Here is a 15,014-nt window from a genome sequence, read left to right as displayed (position 1 = left end):
CACATCCACCACGCTGATCCTCAACACGGTGGCCCCTCAGAGGTGCGTGCTCAGTCCGTTCCTGTACGCCCTGTTCACTCATGACTGCATGACCAGGCACAACTCCAACACCATCATCAAGCTTGCCGATGACACAACAGTGGTAGGCCTGATCACCAACAACGATGAGACAGACTATAGGGATGAGATCAGAGACCTAGCCATGTGGTGCCAGGACAACAACCTCTCCCTCAACGTGATCAAGTCAAAGGAGATGATTGTGGACTACAGGAAAAGGAGGACCGAGCACGCCCCCATTCTCATCGACGAGGCTGCAGTGGAGCAGGTTGAGAGCTTCAAGTGCTTTGGTGTCCACATCACCAACAAACTATCATGGTCCAAACACACTAAGGCAGTCGTGAAGAGGGCACGACAAAGCCTATTCCGCCTCAGGATACTGAAAAGCTTTGGCATGGGTCCTCAGATCCTAAAAAGGTTCTACAGCTGCAACATCGAGAGCATCCTGACCGGTTGCATCACTGCCTGGTATGGCAACTGCTCGGCCTTCAACCGCAAGGCACATGACTGGGGCCAAGCTTCCTGCCATCCAGGACCTCTATACCAGGCAGTGTCAGAGGAACGCCCTAAAAATTGTCAATGACTCCAGCCACCCTAGTCATAGACTGTTCTCTCTGCTACCGCACGGCAAGCAGTACCGGAGAGCCAAGACGAGGTCCAAAAGGCTTCTTAACAGCTTCTACCCCCAAGCCATAAGACTCCTGAAGAGCTAATCAAAGGGCTACCCAGACTCCTCTTTTACGCTGCTGCTACTCTGTTTATTGTCAATGCATAGTCACTTTAACTCTACCTACATGTACATATTACCTCAATTACCTTGATTAACCGTTGCCCCCGCACATTGACTCTGTACCGGTACCCCCTGTATATAGCCTCGCTATTGTTATTTTACTGCTGCTGTTTAATTATTTGTTACTTTTATTTTCTATTTAACTTTTTTTCTTAACTTCTTAAAGCATTGTAGGTTAAAGGCTTGTAAGTAAGTAAATTTCACTGTAAGGGCTACACCTGTTGTATTCGGCGCATGTGACAAATAAAAATTGATTTGATGAATAAATGTTTCTCTGGGGCTTCGTTAGGTATCACTAGGTGTGGCAGAAGCCATTCTACAGAACCTGCTCTGAGAGTACAGGTAAAAGCATCCTCGTCTGAATTATTCCTTTCCCTCCTATACCTAGCTGAGCTTCTGTCATATTGTTTATGTATCTCTCTGTCTCTCTATTTTCCAGGAAGGAGGTATGTGAGCAGCTGAAGAGACAAATAGAGGAGAAGGGGGCTGATGCTGCAGCTGGCCAGGAAGGCAGAGAAGGCAGAGTTTTTATGGGATGTGGATCGCTTGGCTCTGTCCAGTCAGAGAGAGCAAAGGATACAATACAGAAGAGGAGTTAGTACAGCGATGAGAATAAGAGGGTAATACACACACCCACGCACTTATTCCTAATGTGAGATGTTGTACTTATATATATATATACACTCCTCTTTCGTGTGTGTGTGTGCGCAGCTGATGGAGCATAGCTAGAGGGACAGGACATTGACACGCTCTCTGGAGATCCCGATGGAGAGAGAACTGCTGTGCCACAACCACAATTAACTGGAGCGGCGTGTCTTACATAGCTAGCATTCTAGGGAGTTTCTCCAGTATCTGTTTCCTTGAATGGCTTTAATCTATCGTCTCCATGCAACGGCAGTATTTTATTAAGGTCTTCAGCAATGAGCAGCATGAGTTCAAATTACATTTATTTCAACAGCATGTCAAAATAATGGTAAGAGAGGTTATTGGAAAGCTAAAAATAGAACACTAAACTCAGAATTTTTCCTTTTTAATAATGATCATAATGCAAAGAACTGCAGTTGAAATGTAGGCCTAACACACACACACACACGTTATTTAACCAAAGGACATGATTATTAACACTTAAAATGGATATTATTGAAAACAACATCTGGAAGGTTGAAAATGAAAAAAGATGGATCATTTGAATAACAATTGTGCTAGATCTAGTAGCTACTGAGGATGAGGGGGGAATAATGTGGAGGGATATGATTGATCAGATATCATTTAGTTGCTTCAACTGTAAAATGTTGACACCTCTGATAAAATACACTTGTGCATTTCATTGTACAGTACCCCATATTACCTTGTGCTGATCAAACTCAATGTATCACAGACACACACACCAAACAGATGCAGAATAAAACTCATAAAAGGTCTTTGCTAAAAACAAACAAAACATTTAAAAAAAATAATAATAATATTTTTTTTAGAAAGGACCTATTGCAAAACAATGAAATGGGAGACATCTTCAATAGGACTAGAGTATTTTACTCTCACATACTCAGGCAGTAGGTTTAGGGGCTGGTGAAGCAGTAGTGATTATCCTTGTATCCTGGTTGTACAGTTTAGAGGGAAACAAGCAGCTCTATAAAGTCTTCCATGCCAATCATAGGATAATACATACAGTACAGTATAGCCTTTCTCAGATCCTTTTCTCGTGCATTCATACAGCAAGAATCTGTCTGTGCAAAAACACAGATAAATACAGTCATAATATGAACAGGATTATAAATAGTGTTTTAACATTGGATGGAATTCAACTGGCGCAACAGGATACATCAGTTCTTTCCTTAACAAGTCCACCATAGCAGCAGCCTTCAGTGCAAAGCCCCAATGACAATCCCATCTCACATCACCACGGGAACACCCTCTGTTCCTCAGTAAAAGGTGAAATTATGAACAGGAGATGCTGATGAGGTAAGGGGTGCCTAAGAAGTTTGATTTGTGATGAATGGAAATGGACAAACATTGACATTTTAGTCAATTAGCAAACACTCCTATCCAGAGCATTTTAGAGGAGCAATTAGGGTTAAGGGCCTTGCTCGGGGGCACATTGACAGATTTTTCACCTAGTCGGCTTGAGAATTCGAACCTGCGACCTGGTTTTGAGCCATATATAATTTTGGAGCAAAATTTTGCCCAGTGGAAGATACAAATGCATAATAACTTGGTAACAATCAGTAGTGGGCTTATCCTACCCCCACTCCGTCCCTTTCCTACCCCAGAGTCGAGGCAAGAGGGTTGGGTTTTGTCTCCCATATCAGTGCAGACAGACACTCCAGTCTCCTTAGTGTTTCTCAGTGTTTTTGGATCAAGTAGTACCTGGTCTTCTTCTATATTCACTCCCGCCATTGAGCTCTCTGATTTGACCTTCCTCTGAGCTCCATGTTCTCTTATTCACCTCCCTCTAACATTTGGAAAGTTCATATTCCAGAAGACCCACAATAATCCCAGGCCTTTCAAGGCTTCCTTTAGGACCCCTCTTCTCTCACCCTAACCCCTACCACCCCAAAGTAGTATAGTACATCCCTGAATGGCTAGCATTCCTGTAGCCGTCACACCCGCAGTCTTTGTCGCCCGCATCGGCTTGCATTCAATGAGTTCCTTCCTCTTTCCCGTATCCCTGGCTCCTGATAGGCTAGCGTCCCTTCAGGAAGCCGTCCAGCATGCGATCACCCTTCTCTGATAGCCAGTATCCGGCCATGGCGGCAACGCCCCCGATGAAAATGGCGGTGAAGACCATGTCACCCTTGGCGGCAAGCGTTGCTAGGGCACAGATGACCACGCCAAAGAACATCTGCTGCAGGACAAGTACCTCGTCATCAGTCATGTCATCAAACAGGCCCTTCTCTGGACCACCTGATGGGGAGAGAGAGAGAGAGAGAGAGAGAGAGAGAGAGAGAGAGAGAGAGAGAGAGAGAGAGAGGTGCTGTGTATATAGGAGTGTGCCAAGTAGAGAGAACTATCAAGGGTGCTCGCGCGTCCTACTGTAAGGCTGGTTCTCCACACAGATGCTGTCCCTTCGGATGAAGCCGTCAGCACATTCACAGCGGAAGGAGCCCTCTTCATTGAAACAAGCCTCATTCAGCCCTGGACACGCTATCGCCCTCTCACTACACTCATTCACATCTAGGAGGGAGAGAGAGAACATGGACAGAGTGACACCCATTCCAAGACAGAGACAGATGTACACTACAAGTAAGTAGTCAGACTACTTTAACAAAAGGTTCATCTGATTGGCCAAACCATCTATAGACAGTAAAAGAGAACCACACAAACAAATGTAAACACAGCCGCGTTCCCTCACCAAGACATTTGGCTCCTCTGAGCTTGTATCCCCTAGCACATTTCTTACAGCGGGCAGGACCACTGCCCATACAGCCCACACATGCCTGGTCACAGCCTGGCACAGAGGAAAGAGAACAGAGGTCTGGGTCAGAACACAGGTTTACCAACAACACAAACCATCATTACTCTGTTACTAGCAGATAGTAGAGGGAGAGCCTACAGTACCTCTGCACTCGTACGATCCATCTGTGTTGTGGCAATATGTGTTGGAGAGACATCGAGCCAGCTCTGTGCCGCACTCATCAGTGTCTAGAAACAACATGCACAACAGGAGTTAAACACTGTAGTAGGGATTTAAGGTGAAAAAAAAGAAGAGCAGTCACAGATGAAGTCAATCAAAATCAATCTGGTTTAATACAAGTTGCAACAGGGAGACACCTCCAGCACAGAAAGAGACCATGTCTAACTTGTCTTCTCTAAGCAGACCCTTATATTCTAATCTATTCTCACAGCACCAATGTTCTGAAAACACCCACTAACAGGCTTGAATCAGTGTCACAGAATCACAGAATCCAACAACAATCAGTGTCCTCGGTCCTTTTACCTCCAGATATGAGAACAATCCATAACATTTAGTACCAAGTCTAGTGACCATCAACCTGTACACCAAGTCTAGTGACCATCAACCTGTACACCAAGTCTAGTGACCATCAACCTGTACACCAAGTCTAGTGACCATCAACCTGCACACCAAGTCTAGTGACCATCAACCTGCACACCAAGTCTAGTGACCATCAACCTGCACACCAAGTCTAGTGACCATCAACCTGTACACCAAGTCTAGTGACCATCAACCTGTACACCAAGTCTAGTGACCATCAACCTGCACACCAAGTCTAGTGACCATCAACCTGCACACCAAGTCTAGTGACCATCAACCTTTACACCAAGTCTAGTGACCATCAACCTGTACACCAAGTCTAGTGACCATCAACCTGTACACCAAGTCTAGTGACCATCAACCTGTACACCAAGTCTAGTGACCATCAACCTGCACACCAAGTCTAGTGACCATCAACCTGCACACCAAGTCTAGTGACCATCAACCTGCACACCAAGTCTAGTGACCATCAACCTGCACACCAAGTCTAGTGACCATCAACCTGTACACCAAGTCTAGTGACCATCAACCTGTACACCAAGTCTAGTGACCATCAACCTGCACACCAAGTCTAGTGACCATCAACCTGCACACCAAGTCTAGTGACCATCAACCTGCACACCAATTATAGTGACCATCAACCTGCACACCAAGTCTAGTGACCATCAACCTGCACACCAAGTCTAGTGACCATCAACCTGCACACCAAGTCTAGTGACCATCAACCTGTACACCAAGTCTAATGACCATCAACCTGTACACCAAGTCTAGTGACCATCAACTTGTACACCAAGTGTAGTGACCATCAACCTGTACACCAAGTGTAGTGACCATCAACCTGTACACCAAGTCTAGTGACCATCAACCTGCACACCATGTCTAGTGACCATCAACCTGTATACCAAGTCTAGTGACCATCAACCTGTACACCAAGTCTAGTGACCATCAACCTGTACACCAAGTCTAGTGACCATCAACCTGCACACCAAGTGTAGTGACCATCAACCTGCACACCAAATCTAGTGACCATCAACCTGTACACCAAGTCTAGTGACCATCAACCTGTACCCAAATGAGTGTCACAAAGCATCGTGTTAATAATTACTTGTAACTGAAATTTAATTTCTCCATTACAAACACAGATACAAAGTAAGAAAACTAACAGAAGACACATGCTCTCTCAAATACACACACAAAAGCCAAATACTCACCAACACACTTGTTGTCATGGAGGATCCACCCAGGTTTGCAGTCCACACATTTGTAGTCCTCTGGCCCTGAGCATTTTTTACAGGAGTGGTAGCATGCTACAGACATCACACACAGAGGAGAAATGATTGGTCTGTGAGACTTCTACATGAGATTGGTTGAGAATAAGCCAGGCTGTCTGATTCATGATCAGACAGGCAAAACTGTTTCTGACTGGGTACCTGCACAGGCTGGTGTGCTGTGATTGGAGCTCTTCTCTCTGTAGTAGCCATCTGCACAGCTCTGACACAGCTGACCAAAGTACCCCGGATCACACACACACTCTCCATCTCCCAGACGGGTACCCTCTCCCTCACAGCGACCCAGACCACCACACACACCTCCAGGACCGGACAGACACTCTGCAGCACAACAACACACAGGGTTAATAATGTGACAACAGAGAGAGAACTATTGTGGGTGTGTGTGTGTGTGTGTGTTCAATACCTTTGCAGTCTGGGCCAAAGCGTCCTGGGGGGCAGCAGAGTCGGAGCTCCTCTATACACAGCCACTCAAATAGATCTGGAGCCTCCTGCCGCCTACACACACAGAGACAATCACAAGGTCAGTGATGAGAGGGGAAGGACACACACACATAACAATATAATACACAGGTGTGTAAACAGTAAGACAAAACTGATTATACATATACCACATTTACATGATCAGACACACATACCGGTGGAACCACCATGTCTCCACTTGGTCCTCTAACTGCTCCAGCAGTTTGTTACAGTCAAAGTCAGATTTCTCACATGCTGCCTCCACTATCTCCAGCAGCCTGGTCTCACTGAGAACCAGGAACCAGGAGGAGAGGAGACGTGAGTAATGTGGAACACTTCACTAGAGAACAGAGCACAGAGAAAACAAATACACCCTCCTATTCTCCATTATGCACTCTAGGAGGATCTCCGACACACGCTCGCTCACTCTCACACTCAGACACACACAGTGTGGCCTAGTTTTGAGAGGCTGTCATATTGTGTAAGGACATATGGGGTGTAGAGCCCTAGTCTTGTCAGTACTGTACTGGTTCAGCATTGCCTTGGCTCAGTCATGAGGAGTCCAATTCAGGTCAGAGGCATCAGGTAACAAGCCTTCATAGCAACACAATAAAGGTGCATTGGCCACTCAACAACATGCTAAGGCTTGTCAGGGATTAACAGGCCTTGTGGGCTTTCCTCTATGTAAACGCAGATGTTAGACTCCAGGTCTTAAAGACTGCAAGTCCCAAAAACTGCAGGTCCTATGACTGGATATTTGTGGAGATTCTAGTGACAGGCCTAGTGGGGCCATAAGTACCTGCGCGCATATTTAGCCAGCTTCTCCTCCTCCCAAGCAGTGTTCCCACCTCCAAAGTTTTTATTGGATGTTTTCTCCAGGCCCTGAAAAAAATTGTTTTAATAAAAGACCACCAGGTGAAGACAGAAACAGAACAGCAAGGAGAGTAAAATGGCAGCTACTGACCGAAACATAAGCAATAAGCAAAAGAGATACCGAGATGACCGACAAACTAATCAACAGACTGAGGGAATGAGAGAGACAGAGATAGAGACTCCTACCTTAATGAAGCTGTCAGTTAGTTTGCGGCAGGTCTGACATGGTGCAGTCTGTACTCGTACCACAGACAGCACAGAGAAGAGTACCAGGGCAGGGAGCAGGGGCCACGACCACCACATGGCTTGGACTACCTACCACTCAGCCACTGAGAACAGAGACAGGGGATTCAGACAGAGCAGGATCATAGACCGCTGTGGCTATTATTGATGATGATAAATTATCTCGGGAGATAGGACAGTCGGCATTTGATTGTGAGATATTCTAGGTCGGGTGAACAGAAGGACTTGAGTTCCTGTATGTTATCACAGTTACACCATAAGTAGTTAATCATAAAACATATACCTCCACCCTTCTGCTTCCTGGAGAGATGTTTGTTCCTGTCGGTGGGATGTACTGAGAACCCAACTGGCTTTACAGAGTCAGACAGTGTATCTCGAGAGAGCCATGTTTCCGTGAAGCAGAGTATGTTACAATCCCTGGTGTCTCTCTGAAAAGCTACTCTCGTCTTGAGCTCATCAACTTTATTATCCAGAGATTGGACATTAGCGAGTAAAATACTTGTGAGCAGTGGGTGGCGTGCACGCTTCCTAAGTTGGACCAGAAAACCGCCTCAAGTACCTCTTCTCCACCAGCGTTGTTTTGGGTCAGCCTGAAGTCGTAATCCTGGTCGTAACGCTGGAAGTTCTGGTGAGTTACCGCCTCTCTAATATCCAACAGTTCTTCCTGGCTGTATGTAATGAGACAAAACAATTCCTGAGCTAATAACGGTAAAAAAAATGTACATGAACCAAAAAAATACTGCAGAGTTGCATAAGAGCTAGTCGCGATGCTGCCATCTTCGTCGGCACCATCATACTGTACGGCAGCATTCACACAAAACTGAAAGCGAACCACCACATTTAACCAGGGCAAGAAGACTGGAAATATAGAAGAATACAAACAGTGTAGTTATTCCCTCTGCAAAGCAATCAAGCAGGGTAAACGCCAGTATAGGGACAAAGTTGAGTCCCAGTTCAACGGCTCAGACACGAGACATATGTGGCAGGGTCTACAGATAATCACGGATTATAAAAAGAAAACCAGCCACGTCACAGACACCGACATCCTGCTTCCGGACAGACTGAATACCTTCTTCACTTGCTTTGAGGATAATACAGTGCCTCCGACGCGGCCCGCTATCAAGGACTGTGGGCTCTCCTTCTCCCTGGCCGACGTGAGTAGGACATTTAAGCGGGATAACCCTCGCAAGGCTGCCGGCCCAGAAGGCATCCCTAGCCGCGTCCTCACAGCATGCGCAGACCAGGTGGCTGGTTTGTTCACAGCTATATTCAATCTCTCCCTATCCCAGTCTGTTGTCCCCACATGCTTCAAGATGGCCACCATTGCTTTCTTAGGGACAGGGACAAAGGTAAATGAACTAAATGACTATCGCCCCGTAGCACTCACCTCTGTCATCATGAAGTGCTTTGAGAGACTAGTCAAGGATCATATCACCTCCACCTTACCTGCCACCCTAGACCCTCTTCAATTTGCTTACCGCCCCAATAGATCCACAAAAAAAGATCTGAACCCCGCCCTGTGTAACTGGGTCCTGGACTTCCTGACGAGTTGCCCCAGGTAGTGAAGGTAGGAAACAACTAGAGATCGACCGATTAATCGGAATGGCCGATTAATTAGGACACAGATTTGGCCGATTTTTATTTAAGATATTTTTTTTACACCTTTATTTAATCTTTATTGAACTAGGCAAGTCAGTTAAGAACACATTCTTATTTTCAAGGACGGCCAAGGAACGGTGGGTTAACTGCCTTGTTCAAGGGCAGAACGACAGATTTTTACCTTGTCAGCTCGGGGATACAATCTTGCAACCTTACAGTTAACTAGTCCAACGCTCTAACCACCTGATTACATTGCACTCCACAAGGAGCCTGCCTGTTACGCGAATGCAGTAAGCCAAGGTAAGTTGCTAGCTAGCATTAAACTTATCTTATAAAAAACAATCAATCAATCATAATCACTAGTTAACTACACATGGTTGATGATATTACTAGTTTGCATATAATCGATGCGGTGCGTATTCGTGATAAAGGACTGTCGTTGCTCCAATGTGTACCTAACCATAAACATCAATGCCTTTCTTAAAATCAATACACAGAAGTATATATTTTTAAACCTGCATATTTAGCTAAAAGAAATCCAGGTTAGCAGGCAATATTAATCTTGCGTTCATTGCACGCAGAGTCAGCGTATATGCAACAGTTTGGGCCGCCTAATTTGCCAGAATTTTATGTAATTATGACATAACATTGAAGGTTGTACAATGTAACAGCAATATTTAGACTTATGGATGCCACCCGTTAGATAAAATACGGACCGTTTACGTATTTCACTGAAAGAATAAACGTTTTGTTTTCGAGATGATAGTTTCTGGATTCGACCATATTAATGACCTAAGGCTCGTATTTCTGTGTGGTATTATGTTATAATTAAGTCTATGATTTGATAGAGCAGTCTGACTGAGCGGTGGTAGGCACCAGCAGGCTCGTAAGCATTCATTCAAACAGCACTTTCGTGCGTTTTGCCAGCAGCTCGTCGCTGTGCTTCAAGCATTGCGCTGTTTATGACTTCAAGCCTATCAACTCCCGAGATTAGGCTGGTGTACCCGATGTGAAATGGCTAGCTAGTTAGCGGGGTGCGCGCTAATAGCGTTTCAAACGTCACTCGCTCTGAGACTTGGAGTGGTTGTTCCCCTTGCTCTGCATGGGTAACGCTGCTTCGAGGGTGGCTGTTGTCGATGTGTTCCTGGTTCGAGCCCAAGTAGGAGCGAGGAGAGGGACGGAAGCTATACTGTTACACTGGCAATACTAAAGTGCCTATAAGAACATCCAATGGTTAATGAAATACAAATGGTATAGAGAGAAATAGTTCTATAATTCCTATAATAACTACAACCTAAAACTTCTTACCTGGGAATATTAAAGACTCATGTTAAAAGGAACCACCAGCTTTCATATGTTCTCATGTTCTGAGCAAGGAACTTAAACATTAGCTTTCTTACATGGCACATATTGCACTTTTACTTTCTTCTCCAACACTTTGTTTTTGCATTATTTAAACCAAATTTAACATGTTTCATTATTTATTTGAGGCTACATTTATTGTATTGATGTATTATATTAAGTTAAAATAAGTGTTCATTCAGTATTGTTGTAATTGTCATTATTACAAATAAATACTTTTTTTATTTTTATTTTATTTTTCTAAATCAGCCGATTAAATCGGTATCGTTTTTTTTTGGTCATCCAATAATCGGTATCGGCGTTGAAAAATCATAATCGGTCGACCTCTAGAAACAACATCTCCTCTTCGCTGATCCTCAACACTGGGGTCCCACAAGGGTGCGTGCTCAGCCCCATCCTGTACTCCCTGTTCACCCATGACTGCGTGGCCAACAACGCCTCCAACTCAATCATCAAGTTTCCAGATGACAACAGTAGTAGGCTTGATTACCAATTACCAACAACGATGAGACAGCCTACAGGGAGGAGGTGAGGGCTCTGGGAGTGTGGTGCCAGGAAAATAACCTCTCACTCAACGTCAACAAAACTAAGGAGATGATCTTGGACTTCAGGAAACATCAGAAGGAGCACCCCCCTATCCACATCGACGGGACCACAGTGGAGAAGGTGGAAAGCTTCAAGTTCCTCAGCGTACACATCACACATCACAAACTGAAATGGTCCACCCACACAGATAGTGTGGTGAAGGCGGCACAACAGCGCCTCTTCAACCTCAGGAGGCTAAAGACATTTGGCTTAACATCTAAAACCCTCACAACCTTTTACAGATGCACAATTGAGAACATCCTGTCAGGCTGTTTCACCACCTGGTACAGCAACTGCACCGCCCACAACCGCAAAGCTCTCCAGAGGGGGGTGCAGTCCGCCCAACACATTACATTATCATCAACCACCCGAGCCACTGCCTGTTCACCCCGCTATCATCAAGAAGGCGAGGTCAGTACAGGTGCATCAAAGCTGGGACCGAGAGATAGAAGCTGAAAAACAGCTTCTATCTCAAGGCCATCAGACTGCTAAACAGCCATCTCCAGCACATCAGAGGCAGCTGCCTGTAGACATAGATTAGGAATCACTGGCCACTTTAAGGAAATGAATCACTAGTCACTTTAATAATGTTCCGTATCTAGCATGACTCATGTACAGTTGAAGTCGGAAATTTACATACACTTAGGTCGGAGTCATTAAAACTAGTTTTTCCAACCACTCCACAAATTTCTTGTTAACAAACTATAGTTTTGGCAAGTCGGTTAGGACATCTACCTTGTGCATGAAAAGTAATTTTTCCAACAATTGTTTACAGACAGATTATTTCACTGTATCACAATTCCAATGGGTCAGAGGTTTACATACATTAAGTTGACTGTGCCTTTAAACAGCTTGGAAAATTCCAGAAAATGATGTCAAGGCTTTATTTATTTTTTATTTTTCCTTTATTTAACTAGGCAAGTCAGTTAAGTACAAATTCTTATTTTCAATGATGGCCTAGGAACAGTGGGTTAACTGCCTTGTTCAGGGGCAGAAGGACATATTTTTACCTTCTCAGCTCGGGGATTCGATCTTGCAACCTTTCGGTTACTAGTCCCAACGCTACCACTAGGCTACCTGCCGCCCCAGTGGAAGCTTCTTTTAGAAGCTTCTGATAGGCTAATTGACATCATTTGAGTCAATTGGAGGTGTATCTGTGGATGTATTTCAAGGCCTACCTTCAAACTCAGTGCCTCTTTGCTTGACATCATGGGAAAATCAAAAGAAATCAGCCGACATCAGAAAAACATTTTTAGACCTTCACAAGTCTGGTTCATCCTTGGGATTCATTTCCAAACGCCTGAAGGTACCACGTTCATCTGTACAAACAATAGTACACAATAATAAACACCATGGGACCACGCAGCCGTCATACTGCTCAGGAAGGAGACGCGTTCTGTCTCCTAGTGTTTAACGTACTTTGGTGCGAAAAGTGCAAATCAATCCCAGAACAGCAGCAAAGGACCTTGTGAAAATGCTGGAGGAAACAGGTACAAAAGTATCTATATCCACAGTAAAACGAGTCATATAGTGACATAACCTGAAAGGCCGCTTAGCAAGGAAGAAGCCACTGCTCCAAAACCGGCATAAAAAAAGCCAGACTACGGTTTGCAACTGTACATGGGAACAAAGATCGTACTTTTTGGAGAAATGTTCTCTGGTCTGATGAAACAAAAATAGAACTGTTTGGCTTTGCTGCAGGAGGGACTGGTGCACATCACAAAATAGATGGCATCATGAGGAGTAAAATGATGTGGATATATTGAAGCAACATCTCAAGACATCAGTCAGGAAGTTAAAGCTTGGTCGCAAATGGCTCTTCCAAATGGACAATGACCCCAAGCATACTTCCAAAGTTGTGGCAAAATGGCAAAAAAGTCAAGTTATTGGAGTGGCCATCACAAAGCCCTGACCTCAATCACATAGAAAATGTGTGGGCAGAACTAAAAAAGCATGTGCGTACTATTGTTTGTACAGATGAACGTGGTACCTTCAGGCGTTTGAAAATTGCTCCCAAGGATGAACCAGCTCTGTCAGGAGGAGTGGGCCAAAATTCACCCAACTTATTGTGGCAAGCTTGTGGAAGGCTACTCGAAACGTTTGACCCAAGTTAAACAATTTAAAGGCAATGCTACCAAATACTAATTGAGTGTAAGTAAACTTCTGACCCACTGGGAATGTGATGAAAGAACTAAAAGCTGAAATAAATAATTCTCTCTACTATTATTCTGACATTTCACATTCTTAAAATAAAGTGGTGATCCTATTTGGCTAAAGTGTATGTAAACTTCCGACTTCAACTGTATAAACTGCACTTCACACTATTCTACGGTATCTTAGTCACATTTAAATTGTGTTTACATATTGCATCACCCATTTCATATTGTATACTACACCACTGACTGTTAAACAGCCATCTCTAGCACATCAGAGGCTGCTGACTATAGACATAGATTAGGAATCACTGGCCACTTTAAGGAAATGAAACACTAGCCACTTTATTGTCTCTGTGACTTTCATTACTCATCTCATATGTATAAACTGTACTCTATACTATTATATGGTATCTTATTCACTTTAATTGTTTGTAAATATTGCATCACCGATCTCATATGTATATACTGTATTCAGTACTATGCCACTGTATCTTAGTCCAATGCCGCTATGACATATATGTATATATATATATATTCTTAATCCATTCCTTACTTAGATTTACTTGTTAGATATTACTGCACTGTCGGAGCTAGAAGCACAAGCATTTCACTACACCCACAATAACATCTGCTAAAAACGTGTATGTGACCAATACATTTGATTTGATTATCATGATGAGCAGCAGGATTAAATGTGTGTGAAAAGATAAGAGGATGATTTATATCAATGTTTCAGTAAACAACGCAGAGCCACTGAATTCCTGTATCTCTCACAATGTCAATGTTCATTGACAAATCCAAACCTAGTTGGATCCTGTTATGGGTAAGCCTAGTGATGATTATGCTCCATTGCCTCTGCTGCCTGGCAAAAAAACATAGCTAGTTAAATTCTTAGAAAGCTAGGTATGGAGCTCACTACATTGTTGCCTTGACTGAACTATTTAGGCTGTGGTCCGATGAGGATCATCATCATTTTGAATAGCATCTTCATAATCAGTTAGACTGGCTAGTGTGGTCAGCTAACGTTAGCTAGTTAGTGTAAGGTCCCGTTGGCAAATCAGGTCAGTACAAGTAATGACATGATTATCCATCTTAAACGTCATCAAAACCATTGATGACTATTTCTATTTCTACTATTTCTAAACTCTAACTATTTCTTCTTGTCTATTGCTACATTGCATGGCAGTAAATTGACTGTGATAACTAGTTAGCTACCCAGCTAACGCACTGCTATGGCAAACTAGCAATCTATCTGGATGGATAGCTAATGTTAGCTAAATTAGCGTTACCCAGCTAACGCTAGCTGGCTTCCAATAAATTATGCTGCGCTGCATCCTACCTTTAGCTTGCTATAAACTCTCAGCAGCTTGTAGACAACCGACTGGAGCGTCCTCAGCACCTTAATACAATTTCACGGTCTTTCACCGGTTTAGTTCTTCATCCGTGCCATTTATTAACCGGTGCTGATGCAGTGGTTCTTGTTGATTCTTCTTCCCAGACTCTGTTTAGCTGAGGCGCAGCTGGCAGGATACTGCCCAATCCCACTGGGACTTCAGTCTTCAACCAATCATTACCCGCGAGTACAAAGAAGGGTGTGTCTTGTT

The 15,014-nt window shown here is 43.9% G+C and overlaps 1 protein-coding gene across 5 annotated transcripts; it reads right to left on the bottom strand.

Annotated features, from left to right (window-relative positions):
* Positions 1–1,861: 1,861 nt before the first annotated feature.
* On the bottom strand, positions 1,862–14,949 carry LOC129861024 (protein disulfide isomerase Creld1-like). 5 transcript variants are annotated; one of them, XM_055932050.1, is made up of 12 exons: positions 14,750–14,949; positions 7,992–8,376; positions 7,652–7,794; positions 7,392–7,474; positions 6,769–6,879; positions 6,537–6,628; positions 6,272–6,451; positions 6,053–6,148; positions 4,406–4,489; positions 4,200–4,295; positions 3,881–4,021; positions 1,862–3,751 (listed from the first exon to the last, which is right to left on the bottom strand). In XM_055932050.1, exons 3-12 carry the CDS (start codon positions 7,766–7,768, stop codon positions 3,531–3,533), a joined length of 1,221 nt encoding a protein of 406 aa, XP_055788025.1. In that variant the 5' UTR covers positions 7,769–7,794; positions 7,992–8,376; positions 14,750–14,949; the 3' UTR covers positions 1,862–3,530. The 5 variants fall into 5 exon arrangements, with proteins under 5 accessions (XP_055788025.1, XP_055788026.1, XP_055788023.1 ...); XM_055932051.1 differs by having other exon boundaries at positions 8,268–8,376; XM_055932048.1 differs by having other exon boundaries at positions 7,652–8,376.
* Between the last annotated feature and the right edge of the window lie 65 nt (positions 14,950–15,014).

Source organism: Salvelinus fontinalis, chromosome 8 (assembly GCF_029448725.1).
Source record: "Salvelinus fontinalis isolate EN_2023a chromosome 8, ASM2944872v1, whole genome shotgun sequence".
NCBI lineage: Eukaryota > Metazoa > Chordata > Actinopteri > Salmoniformes > Salmonidae > Salvelinus > Salvelinus fontinalis.
The sequence above is the reverse complement of the archived record's forward strand: the minus strand, read 5'-3'. Positions and strand labels throughout refer to the sequence as shown.

Excerpts from the sequence above, each read along its gene's own strand:
- LOC129861024 (XM_055932048.1), bottom strand. The coding sequence starts at position 7,768 with ATGTGGTGGTCGTGGCCCCTGCTCCCTGCCCTGGTACTCTTCTCTGTG. Across the intron at positions 6,629-6,768 it reads GAGACATGGTGGTTCCACCG|GCGGCAGGAGGCTCCAGATC; the intron begins GTATGTGTGTCT and ends CTGTGTGTGTAG. Across the intron at positions 6,149-6,271 it reads CAGCACACCAGCCTGTGCAG|CATGCTACCACTCCTGTAAA; the intron begins GTACCCAGTCAG and ends TGATGTCTGTAG.